The sequence below is a fragment of the Hyposmocoma kahamanoa genome, unplaced genomic scaffold (genome assembly GCF_003589595.1).
Source record: "Hyposmocoma kahamanoa isolate Upper Pololo Valley unplaced genomic scaffold, ASM358959v1 66, whole genome shotgun sequence".
Classification (NCBI taxonomy): domain Eukaryota; kingdom Metazoa; phylum Arthropoda; class Insecta; order Lepidoptera; family Cosmopterigidae; genus Hyposmocoma; species Hyposmocoma kahamanoa.
Window position 1 is genome coordinate 7,709,911 of NW_020653854.1, and position 15,526 is coordinate 7,725,436.

At 35.3% G+C, this 15,526-nt stretch overlaps 1 protein-coding gene across 1 annotated transcript; it reads left to right on the plus strand.

Moving 5' to 3' along the window:
• Positions 1-1,685: 1,685 nt before the first annotated feature.
• LOC113231693 (probable phosphoserine aminotransferase) lies at positions 1,686-15,154 on the plus strand. The gene is made up of 8 exons (XM_026466158.1): positions 1,686-1,833; positions 1,998-2,128; positions 3,242-3,357; positions 4,170-4,331; positions 5,221-5,315; positions 9,160-9,329; positions 9,832-10,098; positions 14,956-15,154. Exons 1-8 carry the CDS (start codon positions 1,783-1,785, stop codon positions 15,059-15,061), a joined length of 1,098 nt encoding a protein of 365 aa, XP_026321943.1. The 5' UTR covers positions 1,686-1,782; the 3' UTR covers positions 15,062-15,154.
• Positions 15,155-15,526: the final 372 nt, after the last annotated feature.

Here is a 15,526-nt window from a genome sequence, read left to right on the forward strand (position 1 = left end):
GGCGTTTAAGGTAACTTTTACGGAGTTTGTTAATAACTTCCGGCAAACAAATGGTCGTGTACCAACCACTATTCAGGGTACAACGAATCTCCAAAGCAACAGTAGCCACGTGTCCAGTTTTATTGAAAAAAGAAGCAATCATCCGCTTAGAGGCACTTTGCACGCGCGCCACTTTAATTGGTTTCAGCTCATCTCGAAAGACCCATACGCTCGATTGCTGCTTTGTTTTGGGATCGTAACTATAAATCCATGTTTCGTCACCTGTTACTATTTCCCACACCAAATTTGACGCCCCTTCGTTGAATCTGGTAAGCATGGCATTGCACAAAGTGACGCGATCCGTTTTTTGAGCCTCAGTCAAATTGTGTGGGATCCACCGAGAGCACAGCTTTTTCACACCCAAATATTTTTGTAGTATTGATTGCATTTGACTCATGCTTTTGTCCAAAGATGCCTGAATCTCATGGTATGTCACCTGCCTTTCTATTTTGATCATACGGCGCACAGCATCGATGTTTTTGTTGTTCACAGCAGTGGACGAGCGGCCATTACGAAATTCGTCACTGAGATTCACACGACCGCGTTTGAATTCTGCAAACCAGCTAATATAAATAGTCTTGCATGGTGCTTCATCGCCAAAAGCAGTTTGAAGCGCCGAGCGAAGCTCCGCTGAGCTGTTAAATTACACTTAAAGTCGTAGAAAACGTACTACGAAAATTTTCACGAGTTAAATCCATGGTGATGTAGACAACTAATTTCTAAAACGAGGCCACAATGTAAAAACAAGTGACAGTCAGATGAAACAAACTGTATTCTACAGCCAAAGAGTTCCATTTTCAAATGTTGTAATTACTTTTTAAATATTGTTTATGTAAGTGGCCAGTTCCGGAAAGTTATAATGCGCCCTATGTAGATTTGATTGCCAACCTTCTAAAATCATTTATAAGAATCATTCATAAATATAAACGAACAACTATTAAATATTTCGTCAATGAAAATATTAGAAATAAAAGTAAATTATATGCAAAACACTAATAAACGCCTGTCAAATATAATACAGCAAATTTACAAACAGAAGTCGAGGCATAACACTGTTCGAGGCAGGCAAGTAATTAGCTTAGACTTACCTGCTTTTATTTTCCTTTTAACGTTTCGTAAATTATATATATACGCTCGATGCTAGTTTTTAATTTTAATTAGCGTATTGTAATATGAAGACACTACTTACATAATATTTGATATATATAACAATATGTAACGAATGCCAAAAAAATCCCTTTATGACCTTGATAAACGGCTGAGTTTTACCGGGAGTTTTGCACAGGCCAAGTACGCGTATGTCTATATTATGAGGCCTTGAGTATTATTTGAAAAGACGGTAACCTGACCTGCCTCTTGCACGCGACTGGCCATTAGATTGAGAGTAAATACTTAAATTTAAATAAACATGTACCTAGAACTTTGTTTAAATTTTTAAACAAATCTAAGTGCGTACAGCAATTATATTCTATTAAAACATTGCATTGGCTAATAGACTTAATATGCGTAAATAGGTAGGAACATTTGGTATTTTGCTTCTCATTCATGATGCATTTAGCAACGACAACCAAATTCAACATAAAAACAAGTCGCTTATTTGATTTTGCTCAGCACAAGCCGCGTCAATTTAAGTTTATCAAGAGACCGGTCCGTTTGTATCCATTTGACTTGAGCCAGTCACGCCCGTCAACTCAGGCAGATTACTCGTGCTTGTTTACGTTAATAAAATTTTATATACTAATTATGGTGAAAATACATAACTTTGGGGCGGGTCCAGCTAAAATGCCGGAAGAAGTGAGTTCAACAAGAAATATATATAACTAATGCGCGCATAATTATAACTTGAATTGTTTTCGGTGAGATGAAAATAAACTTTCAATAACAATTCAATTACGCGGGTTATTTATTATGTGATACCTGGCGTGGCGTCATTTACTGAAATATTTGGATTTTTACAGGTGTACAATATATTACGCGATGAGTTAACGAATTTTGAAGGAACCGGCATTAGTTTACTTGAAACAAGTCATCGTACAGCTCCTTATATGAATTTAAATACAGAAGTTCAAAACGTGGTGAGACGATTATTGTAAGTACCTGTTAATTACTTTTTAGCTAAAATTAGATTGATTTAATTACGTGATAGGGTACTATGATTATTTAGCGGTAAATAAGTGGGTAAATACCTAAAAGAACAGAATTCGGAAATATTTTAAAACATGAAATACGGTCACAGCCAGTTACGTCATGACGTCATAGGATTGCCGCCGTGCCGGTTTGTGGATTTCTTCAAAATTAGTTATTGGAACTATGGTAGTCGTTTTAATTTACTTTACAATAATTTTTATCAAAGCACTACAAACCGTGCTAGCAACTAGCATAAAACAGCATACCGTTCGACGTAATATGAAGTATTCTTTGGACGTAATGCCTGCTTCTCGTTAGCGAGAGCACGAGCACCTGTATTCACAAAAATTTGAGAGACAGTATTTTTGTTTGAAAAAGTTATTAAAATAGCCTTGAAAGGAAATTAATGAGACAACAGAGTAATATAGTTATTTTTTATTTTTCGACAGGGAACATTTTTTCAGCAGAATGACAACGTACCTACATCATACTTTTACTCATAAAGCCATTGACTTCCAATTATATGGACGTCGAGTCCGCGCTAAAAAGTGTCCGCACTTGTAAGGCGCTAAAATCGTATACAGAGCGCCACACTCCGCTTTAGTCTTCATTTGTTCTACTGACAGCGCGATACTGCGATGATATTACAATTTAAATTTCGAATAGGTTGACTTGGGACATTTTTTTCGTGGTTTTTGTACTTATTATTATTATTTTGTATTAGACCCGTCGTCCATTTATTTGTAAGTCAATGCATAAAGCATATAGCTTTTACTACTTAACAGTCATTCATTTTACGATTGCTTTCACCCTAGGACTAATTTTTTTCCATCCTCTAAACTTTCACCCCTATTTTCTTCTTTATTTTCACTTTTCATTCACGTGAAATTCGCTCTACAAATAAAAAGTCAGTTTCCTTCGTAGACAGACAGCTGTCTACGGTTTCTTTCAATAAAAGCCGTTCGTTCGTTCATCGTTCAATTTTATGAAAGTCAATCACTAATTAGAAAGATATAGGGTCTGTGTCGGTCGAATTTTAAGAAAATGTTGTATTAATTAATGTAAATTGTTTTAGAAATGTGCCAGAAAATTACAAAATCCTCTTCTTGGCTGGTGGCGGACAGGGACAATTCGCAGCTGTTCCTCTCAACTTGATATCAAGGACAGGAACAGCCGACTATGTTGTTACTGGTAAACTATGTTTTTAAATAGTTTTCCTTGTAAATTGTGTAGCATTTTCCGTAATATTAAGGAATGTATCTATTGCGCTGCATGCTGATAAAATATTTCTGCGCTATTATGTACGAGGTATATTGTCGCCTTACTTTCTCAAACTCGTACCCTAAGGCACAAAGTTATTGAAATGCAAAGAATGGATTGTATATACAAATTTTGCAGGCTGATTTCACATCAAATTTCCGTCATATTTACACACTAGCTTTTACCTATTCTTAAAGTAAGGTATGCAAATTAATACATATATTACATGCATAAATTAATAAGTTTTGTCATCTCCTGAAAAACCGCTCTTTATAAGATATGGGTTTACGAAAGTAAGGCAGCGATATATCGTATTTTCAACATCGTATGGTAAATTTCTTGACAAGTTTGGGTGGAGACAGGTAGCCTTTGATCAATTCAATTCAATTATGTTTTTCATGGAATTGAAGCCAATTTTAATAATTTTAAAAAGAAAGGACAATTTTAATTATTTTCAAAAAAATATTTGTTTTTTTAGTGTTTGTTTCAAGTAGAACAGATCTAAATTTAACATTTTTCCATTCCATATTTTCACATTCCATTATAGTTGATGTGAATCTTTTATAGAATTGGTTTGATGACACGATCACATTATTTTATAATATTTATATGTATGTATTCTTAGCAAAAATGTATGAATTTGAGATGATGTTGATGATTGACTGATTTCTGCGTAACTAAGTTAGACTGTTGAAGTGTATCTTTATACACACATTTATTTACTTACATATTCTGCCAAACAGGTGACTGGTCGGCAAAAGCGGCAAAAGAAGCAAAAAAGTATGGCAAAGTCAATCTTGTGCTTCCACCTACTGAAAAATATGTGGACATTCCTGACCAGTCTAAATGGAAACTGGATCCTAATGCTTCTTATGTACACATCTGCACCAATGAGACTATTCATGGTAATGTTTAATTTCTTGCTATACATACTATGCACCCAGTTACACAAGGAGAAAGTTTTCACGCGGCCTCCGCGCGGCGACCGCCCAGTTACCAAGCCTTCATGTACATTAATGGCAAATCTGAATTCTATTTACTAGGCAACGATATTTAAATTCCTCTGAATAGTATTATTCTATATAGTATTATGCGCAGTTGTATAACTGCGCGGGCCGCCGTGTAGACCAAATTTAAGCCAGACCCGTGTGCCCGAGAAGATCATTTAAGCTAAAACGTAAATGCTAAATAAATAGAGCGTATTTTGCCATGATAGTTAGACGGCAACGCCGACTCCGCTCAGCGGCCGTGTGGGATGAGCGCAATGAAATTCGTGTCGATTAAATGTGCCCTAATTGTTATTGTTGCTGGGAGACAAGTTCTATTGGCGCAAGCAAAGACGTGTTTTTTTTTATATATAATATCAAGTGACGGGAAGAACAAGTCATGCGCCCGATGGTAAGCTACACACCTGTCCATAACAGTTGCAGTGCCACTCAGAGCTTTAAATCGCAAAGATCTGAAGGGCAGTCCCACTACGCCCGTCACCCTAAGACATAAGTTGATAAGTCTCGTGCCTGTAATTTCATCACGTCTAGTTCCTATTGTCATCAAATATGAAATATCTTTATTGTTGTTTCCATTTACACCAATCCTTTCATACATGGTCTTTTGGTTTTCTGGAAATTACCTGCTGTGATTTCATAAAGGTCCCCATAGTTAAGATGTTTGTATTAATAGGAAGAATTACTCCTAAATCTCTCGGAATATTATTATTATTAACTCCCAATAAACCTTATTTTGTAGAGTATAATGTTATTTACTATTTAGTAATGTATTTGTACTTACTTTTAGGTGTGGAGTTTGACTTCATTCCAGATACAAAAGGAGTGCCTCTTGTAGCTGACATGTCTTCCAATTTCATGTCAAAGAAAGTTGATGTTTCTAAGGTAAAGTTATTTTATTATGAATCATTTGTACAGGTCAACAACTTATCTACATATTTATGAGTTTTGTTAAAGACAATTCTGTTTTACTTGTAATCATAGTAACAGGGAGTACATTTGACTTTTATCAGTGTGGTAATTTCAGTTTCTTTAGTACCATATTAAAGATAAGTGGGTCAAATGTCAACACTAACATTAAATTCTTTTATTTTTAAAGACTGACTCAATATTAACAAACCATTTAACAAGAACAACAGAGTTCCCCTGATGTCTTTCTATGGGATTGGCAGACTCTATGAACCTTCCATGGCCTACCCTCCTCACAACCATTCTTTTGCTTTTTCCACTCGCATTGATATTCGTTTATGAATGCCTTTTATTGGTGTTTTTAAACTGACCTTTTTTATATCCTAAATCTGGGTGAGCTGTACAATTTCTTCTTTTCTTTCATGAATGCCTCTACGATTTCTTTTGCATCTTTATCATCATTACTTCTGATTCTAGTGAAATAGGATTCTGATGAATCTGTTCACTGACGACTATTGTTGTTCTATTATGATTAGTTTTATTTTATTATTAGAGGTTGGAATAGGCAGAGTATATTAACCTAAATTTCAAGGAAGTGTTTTATGCACCATAATACATACTTCCACTACATTTTACACTGTAATATTTTACTTTATAGGAACCTTACACTATGATACTTTTATGCTGTTTAAGTAACCCTCTAAATAAGTATTATGCACTACATAGAAGTTATTATACACTCCATGTATAATAGTTCCGGAATTATGTGTATTGCATTTGGTTCTATATTTTTGATGTGTAACCAAAAAATTACTACACCGGTGTACTTAGAGGAAAAGTGCTTTTGTTTTGATTTTTTGTCTTTTATATTTATTCATTGGATTTCACTCTACGTATTTATTTTATTTTTAATTTTTTTAATTTTTTTATTTTTTATATTACTTGATGTTTAGGTATATATACTCAGGCTATTTCTATCTCCGATGTTTATTTATCACAATGTTATAGTAACACCAAAATCATGATAACAAGTATCACAATCATGATAACATGACTCTATAAGCAAGCATTCATTGATAAATGTTGCTTAGGAGACATTTAAATTAGATAACTATGGCGCCCGCGTATTTTTTGCCGAAGTATCTATTTATCCAGATAATACTGTAAAATACGTCATAGAATGAAAAACATGTGGTTTTTTTATTATTATTGTTTATTAGCATGAATTCTGTTAAAGTCCGATATTATAGCAAAAATCTCCTCAAATCTCTCCAAAGTTCAATCACTTTTATGTATCTGTTTTAAAGTGTGAATGTTACTAATAATTATAATAATAATATATAAATAATAATAATAATAACGCACACTCTCAACTTAATAACGCACACACTCAACATAGCCCCGCTCTAGGGAAATCCTGTGTCGCGGGTGCTATGGACACACACATAGACAACCACAAATTACGCCCAAACTCACGAGAGAAATAAATGTAGGCCACTCTGCGTGGCAGTCCGGCATGGTAACCGTTCGGCCACGGAGGCAGACATGTAAGCTATAGTTTAGCTATAGCTTACATGTCTGGGCGGCGCTGTTGGAGAGCCGATTCAACAAATAGTAATTTTAGTAATTTTGTCTGTTTCGTGTGAGGATTGCTTAATATACAATTTATAGCACCTAAGAATGTTCGGTTGATCTGCAAGTCTCTCATCAACGCCGCCCTCTGTTGTTCGTACCGGACACATTCCAGAAACAAATGATATGGATCTCCCACTACTCCACATAACTCGCAATTAGGAGAATTGTTTTTTTTTCATTAAAAAAGCAAAATTCTCTCACATGTACTTCGACAGACTAAACCAGATGTAACATGTGTCTTTTTCAAAAATATTGAATGGTACTTCTGGTATTATCCAATTGATTACAAAATCCACTATTTTATCTATCACTTATAAGTGATATATAACAGATAAGTTATATACATATCTTATATTTTATAACATCAATAATACATTGTGAAGTGTTTATTCGCCTTGATATCAGTTCAATTTGATAAGTATAACGAGTCGGTAAACATTAACGAAATGGAAAATAAAGTACACCTTCGATAACTTATAATTATTGAAACAACTCTTTTATAAATTGTAGTTCAGTTTACGGGTTTTAGTAACTAATTCCCTGAACATTTATTGCTTTTTTTCTTTTTCATAAGAACAAAATGAATTCTATTCTATTCATGTCCTACTCAAAGAAAACAAAACTATACCTAGTTTTATATTTCTACAGTCAGCAAATATAAAATCATATATATCTCATAATCATTTGAGCGTTAAATTGTTTTCGACCATTTAGTAAAAATTTAAGTTTCTTAATGTTTTAACAGACATTTTGAATTGCGACTGAAATGCGATTACAATCATTTGAAAGGATACCTAACATTCAACGAGTAAGGTTGATTTTTCTCATTTGATAAAGTTTTGAGATATTTTTTAATGCCTAGGAGTGTTCAGATAATTTTGATGTTGATGGCACATGTGATTGCTATACCTTTATGTTGTACGCTTTTACGTGGAAACTAGGCTACTCTAGTTAGTGTTTCTGTGTTTCGTCAGTAGGCGTGTATTAAGCTCTAAGGAATTATGACATACATTTTCAGCGTAATTTAATTTTTTTTATTATTTAATTTAATTTATTATTTTGAATCCATCTGCGATCAGTCCTTGAACCATAAACAGATCTGTGCTATAGTTTTAACGTAATTTGGAATAGAGTCCTGTGACGAGTTTCTTCCTTAGTAATTCGGCTGATTAAAAAAAAAAAAGAACGCGCACACATTCATAGCCCCGCACTAGGGAAACTCTTTATCGCGGGTGTCACACACAAATTGTACCCAATTTCACGAGAGAAATAAATGTTTATGTTACACGGGAATTTAACCCGGGACCTCTTGCGTGGCAGTCCAGCATGGTAACCGTTCGGTCACTAAGGCAGTTTGTTCTACTGATTCACCTTTCTAGTATCTTTGTCTTTTTCAAAGGGCTCAAGCCACCCAGACGCTTATCGTCTACCGAAGATTTTGCCAACACACAATGCATTGACAGTCGTGACTTATACTTTTCCTTACGTGTCTGTCTCCTGTTTGATAGGTGGGCTTTCAAGTCAAGTATTTCCTGGGCTCTTACAAACCATGGAGACTGACTACGGATTGAGACTACGGTCTTTAAATGTTAAATTTCATGTTTTGCCTTTTATGTAAGGTGCTATGTTATTTAGAAGAAATCCATCCTTATGATTAAGGCTTTCGACCAATATAGTAAAATTACAGGTGCTTTTTTTTCACATTTGGCGGGTTTGATTCCCGAGTCAGATAGGCGATTATTTAAAAATCTTTGAATGCAGTTCGAATTGTTTTTAAAATCAAAATGAAGTCTTCTTTCGGTAAAATTTTCTATATACGGTATTTAAGGTACTTTTCCTCCATGTGGCATAACCATTGGACGCCCTGTATATATGTCTGTATCGGTTTTAAGACCGACTTATATAACAATAACATATTCATATCTTGACTTTGTACTCATTACTCACAGCATAGATTTGAATTTGTTGTTCAATGATGTGATGTGAGCAGTGAGCATGATGCAAAATGACGTGAGCTCAACATGTTACTTTTCTATCCAGATGCACTCCCTGGTATTAAACAGTATCAACAGTTTTTTTAGCGTCATTGACCCTACGCTTGAAAGGTCACCACTATATTAACGCCATTAATACGGAACGTCCGTCTTAAATCTGATGAATTAAACGTGAATATTTTTTTCTACAGTTCGGGGTAATCTACGGAGGAGCTCAAAAGAACATTGGTACGTCAGGTGTAGCTCTAGTGATCGTCAGGGAAGACCTCCTCAACCATGCGTTGCCAATTTGCCCATCCATCTTTGACTGGACCATCACCTACAAGGCGGACTCTATCCTGAACACACCTCCTATGTATGCGTGAGTATATCTTTTTTTAAATTATATCAAGTGACGGATCGCAAAGATCTTAGGGACAATGCCACTGCGCCCATCACCTTGAGACATTGACAAGTGCCTGTAATTCCACCAGCAACTTTACCCTGCGAAACCGGAACGCTGAAATGTTCACATTACCGCTTGGCTGCAGAAATGTGTAAGGTGGCTGTACTTCCCGGTACGAACTCTTTCACAAGGTGCTCTACTGCTATTAACACACTTAGTAACACTTAAGTACTAATGTACTATGATGAATCTTATTGTAGATCATATAAAAATAAAACAATTGAGTCCAAAAAATCATTTATGTGTCAATTAAGATTCCTAAGAAAAAATAGGCAGCCTGAAGGAGCTTACTGCTACTAAAATATTCATTTGTCTTCTAGAATATTTTTGCAATGACTTGTGTTAAGTAAGTTACTTGTAATTATACTATGAAAAATATAATGTATTCTTAACTAATAACTTGTTAACAATTTTCCAGCATTTACATAATGGGCCGTGTTCTCCAATGGATAGAAAGGCAAGGCGGTCTTGATAAAATGTCTGAATTGGCTGAAAAGAAATCCAAACTTGTTTACGATACCATTGACCAATCTAACGGCTTTTACTATGCACCAGTAGCTAAGAAAGTTAGGAGCCGGATGAACATACCGTTCAGAATTGGATCTCCCGCAGGCAATGACGCTTTGGAAAAGGAGTTCTTGAAAGGCGCCGAGGCCTTGGGACTTATTCAGCTTAAAGGACACAGGTACTGTTATTTTGATTTTATATCGACAAACCTCTGTGATCGAATGGCTTACCCACCGGTTTTCATGGTCGCCATCTCTTAGGTCCCGGTTTCGATACCATTTCCATAGCACAAGTGCTTTAGTTACTTACTTTGGGATCAAAGCAACGTATGTGATGTTGCGTAATATTTATTTCCATTTATTTTATTATTATTTCTATTCTGGCGACTACAGTGGCCCAAGAGCTTTCACTGTAACCCCTTGACTAGGTTCCGGGCTCGATCCCCAGTAGGGCCAATTGGAAAAAATGACACTTTTCTGAATTAGTTTTGATCTGCATGTTTTGTATGTGCCCCTGTGTTTTTTGTTGCTCTGGTACTTTAAAATTTCATAGTTTTAGACCAGGTAATCGGTGTGGTTGTCTGGCACTTAGTATTATTGCTATTTATTTCTATTAATATGTATATAGTTTCGTTAGTGCCAATTTTCCGAAGTAACAAAACGCTGTCACTCTAGGAACTAACGTGTAACTGTAACTGTTTAACCTTTAGGTTAAAATCTTAATGTAGGGAACTTGTAAGTTCATGGTCCAAAACAATGTCTGTAATAGAAATAAATGTAACTTCAAATTTTAATTAGAATTCGTATAAACAGTAAGCTGTTAAGCTTACAATCACGTAGTTTAGCAACTGCCGTTAGGTTATCTTCTCGTTGCTAGTAGAGGCTTATTATGTTTAGAGATTTGATTGTGATGCTGCGATTTCTTATCCGTTCCTTTATCATCAGAATTTTTAAGAAAGCGACAAAGTACCGATCGTTGCGGTACCGATTATTCTTAATAGTTACTACGTCACAGATACATCGCTCTCATACATACAAAATCGAAAATATCAACGCTATAATCGCTCACTAAATCTGACTAATGACACCAGACGCTCACTATGAGGAAAAAAGGAACCTAAGCGAGCGCTCAGAGACGTGAAAATAATGTTGCCTGCCGTGTGCAGTCGTGCGGAGCCCGAATACTCATAAATAAGACTTGTATGAGCGTTTCTACCGACGTCGGTACACTGAGTGGTAGACACTTATCGCGCAACCTTGAGTGAGTGACGGAGCCCTGGGGCGTTACCATGAACTCTTATTACGATTCAGTTTAGGACCTAAAATGAATAGTTGTGAAACGACGCTATATGAAGTGTATATCCCATCCCGCTTTATTGTAGTGTCGAACATATACTGAGCTGTAATAAGAGTGCATGGTAAGGCCCCAGGGGGTCTACTCTCGATCTCCGTCCGAATAATTACTGCCAAATAAGCAATACTTGACCAAATGAAAAGACGCGTGATGCGAATGAAGCTTCATACTTGATACTTGTCTTTTAATTTTGTCGAATATTACTTATTTGACAGTAATTGTTTCGGACGGATGTCGGACGGAGATCGAGAGTAGACCCCCTGGTTAGGGTATAACAAATCTGACTGTACTTCAGCTACTTATCGTATTATATCATAACAAATGACTATAATAATAATATTTTAATATAATAATAATTTATTGAGCAAGGCCTAATTACATAATAGCTAACTAACTATGAGAAGTACGCATTTTTGTTCTACACACCAAATTCTCGCCTGTAATTTTCCATCCTATTATTCTCTCCTACTCAGTAGCTCCCTGAGCCGAGGTCCGTGTTCACTTGGACGCCCTCGGGGTCGCTACTTAGTTTAGTTTTAGTTTATTTTTAACGGGTTAAAAGCCTTCAGCTCGCCCATTCATCGGATGTCACTGTCAAGGTCATCAGCGGCCAACTGCAACGTCTCCTTCAGAAAAAAAAACAACCCTGTTGTATTTAAAATTACAAACTTCTTTTGGTAATACTTATAATTATTTTTGTGTTCCCGTATATTTTAACGAACGGCTATTGTATTTTACTATTTTTCTAAAGTTGTAAACAAAATTTGTTTACGTACTTTGAGTATAATAAGCCCCCAAAATATGATTGCACATTTTGTATATCGTCGCTTTAATTCGCAAACCTCGTACCTCCATTAATGTGAACTTTTGAGTAGGCACAAAAAACAGAATTACTAGATATAATGACAATCTATGATTATACCTTTATTTTATATTTATAAAACATAAAGAGGTATAGAAAATAGTAAGCATTAATAGCCCGATATTGAAGTGTCAAAAAAGGATTTTGACCAAAAATGGAGTTAAGAGATTTTCAAATTTTGCTAACGATGTAATTATGCCTACAATACCATTAAATACATGATGAAAATGTAATTTATGTTAAAAGGAAAAGTAATTTATTTATGAAAAATAGTGACAGACATAACATTAATACGAGGAATAGATATAAACTAGCTTTTCTTGATAGTCGTCTTCACAAAGTCAAAAAATCATTTAAGGGGCAATGTATACGCTTCTGTAACAAGATTCCGGTTGATATACAAAATTTGCCTCTCACGAGGTTTAAAACTATAGTGAAACAAAAACTTTATACTAAAGGTTATTATACAACTTCTGCGTACTTGGATGACAAAAATCCGTGGTAGTAACCCGTTTAGCTCATGGAGGTAGTCTCGATCTCTGATGTTTCAAATAAAAAAAAAATATTGTAAATGTTATTTACAAAGAACAACCCCTAGAGTTTCTTGCTCATTCTTTTCAGGGGAATCTGCCTTACGAATGAGCGGTAGAGTTTAACTATTGTGACGATTTCAAGTGTAATAATGCTTACCTATGAAATAAAGATTATTTTGAATTTGAATTTGAATTTTGATGTCAATACCATTTGTAGTAGTTAAGAAGTGTTGAAGATTCAATCACGTTTAATTTCCTATATCTTTTTTTGACCAATAGAGTCACAATTAAGGCCTAACAACGTACTTGCATTTACAATGATAAGAAAAATGCCAATAAATTCGTCAGTATCTTATCGTAACGTACATTGTTGGAAAATGTAATTTATTTTTGTTTTATACATAAGGATGAGTATTCAAATATCATGATAGAATTTACACTTTCGGAAAAGAACAAAGTGCCTGTCAAACGTCAGGAGAAATTTATATAATCACAGTTGCACAAAACATCTTTAAGGGAGAGATAACAAAACAAATAAAAAGAACAAAAACAATAACAATAAAAGAAATATACAAAGTAGGGTATTTGCATAGTAAAGTCCAACGCCAGTCGCGTGGAGCGTCATAGTGATGTTTGATAATTTCTTGTGAACTGAACAAATCAAGTTCAGAATGACCTTAGAACATATTATTAGAGTTTCAATGTTCGCATTAATTATTATACTAAGTTTTAAGTTTATAGTCCTACGAACAAACCCATGCCAAGCAGTGGGGCGTATAATAGGTTGATGATGATGAAGTGTATGGTACACAAGTTTATCTCAGTCAAAAGCGACTATTAGGTACTTTTACCCGTTTTAAACTCATTACCACTGAATATTTTGCACCCTTGGTGTTATAAAGTTACAACTGCAAAATGACAACTTTTCAGGAGATAGGTTTAAATAGGAGTTTTTATTTTTACGCCTTTCACATAATCACATGTGGCTTACCAAGGTGCGATTTGTTTATTGATAAAAACTGATGTAATAGACCTAACTGCCTCAGTGGCCGACGGTTACCACGCCACGCAGAGGTCCCAGGTTCGATTCCCGGGCCGGGAGAAATATTTGTATGGCCTACATTTATTTCTCTCGTGAGTTTGGGTGTAATTTGTGGTTGTCTATGTATGTGTCCATGGCACCCGTGACACAGGGTTTTCCTAGTGCGGGGCTATAAGTGCGTGCGCGTTATTATTACATCATTCATTCGCACTCATAGGCCGCACAAGGGCGAACGCAATAGATATCTTTGCTTAATGTCTAATTAATGTACAGGTCCTTTCCTATTATTATTGCTAAAGCAGATTAAGATCTGCAGACCGCTGTGTGCGTGTTATTATTATTTGTCGGTGCATTTAAAGTAGGTCGAATTATTATTGTGATGTATCGTTAAGATTTTTGAGTTGTTCGCGTAATCTATAGTAGTGTGCCTTATTCCATATTTACCATAATCGACTATTTTTATTATTTTACTCTATTAAAGTTATAACTCTTAATGATTTTGTAAAGGAGTCGGTTTCTATCACAAAAAGTAGTCGGGGTGTTTTTTATCGTCAACATAATTTAATTACGTAATCTGCATCACCTAGCTTAGACTTGATTGCGCTCGGTAAAATTCGTTACTTAGTCAGTTTTAAAGTTATGAAGAGTGTATTAAAACAACCTTATTTCCTTGTGACCATCTCAAATCTCGTGAACCACGACACCTGGTTTTACAGTCCATGCCGTAAGATACATGACCCCCTAGCCGACCTTTTGGTTCTAATAGCCTTTTCATTTCTGTACGCCGTGGGTATAGTTTGTATACTTCTATTCCGTATTTAAGAAAGTGTACGCTCAAGATCAAATTGGCTTAAAAGTTTCTTAAAACATCATTCACTGCTGTTGCAATAAGAAAGTCATATCAGAATTAATTTTACGGCTCACAGGTTAAAGGTTTGTTTAACACTTTTCTTGACACTTAACTACTCCGAACCAAAAGGTCGGTCAGGGGGTCAGGGCATCGACACTATACTACTTATAGAGGAGTACTTCACGCTGACCTAATGTGGATTAGACGATGTTTTCCCTTTTCCGTTAGCTTGAGGTATTCCTACTGAACATTTGCAAATGTACGTAATTTAGAAATTGAAGCCATTGGTATATATGCCGCCAAAGGAAATCGAACCGTTGACCTTTCGTTTGAGAAGCAATCATTTTTCCATTCCGTTCTTCCTTGCTTAATTAAAACCATTTTTATTTTTCCAGGAGTGTCGGCGGCATTCGTGCTTCTACCTACAATGCTGTCACGCTAGAAGAAGTCCAATACTTGGTCAAATACATGAAAGAATTTCATGAAAAGCATGCCAAGTAAGCGGTCGTAAAGTATTTTTATATTGTCTACTATTGTAATATGTATTATATAACGTGCCTTAAAATTTCGGCTGTGTATATTTTTTCTGTTGTCAAAATTAAAATTTATTAATAATATTCTTTATTTTTTATTTATTATCTCCCTTGTGTGTAAAGATATCTGACATTAGATATATACTATCTACGCAGATATAGTAATACGTGGTTGTTTATAGTGGTATTATGTAGTAGATAGCCTGACAGCGCATCCTACAAAAACATGTCTTATGCTACAAGATAAGATATAAATGTTGTTACCACTCGATCGAGAAATGACTAGGTACGGAGAACCCCAGTGAAACCTAGTTTTGACATCCAAGCATTTTTATTCACAATTACATCGACTTGCCAGTGCACACGTTGTATGTACAATTTTGGAAAAATGAGTTTTGTTCTCCATGTAATTTAGTGAAGGGTCGCGCAGATT

Bases quoted from the DNA above. Each gene is read 5' to 3' on its own strand.
- LOC113231693 (XM_026466158.1), top strand. From the start codon at position 1,783: ATGGTGAAAATACATAACTTTGGGGCGGGTCCAGCTAAAATGCCGGAA. The intron at 2,129-3,241 runs GTAAGTACCTGT...AAATTGTTTTAG, and splicing joins AACGTGGTGAGACGATTATT to AAATGTGCCAGAAAATTACA. The intron at 9,330-9,831 runs GTGAGTATATCT...ACAATTTTCCAG, and splicing joins AACACACCTCCTATGTATGC to CATTTACATAATGGGCCGTG.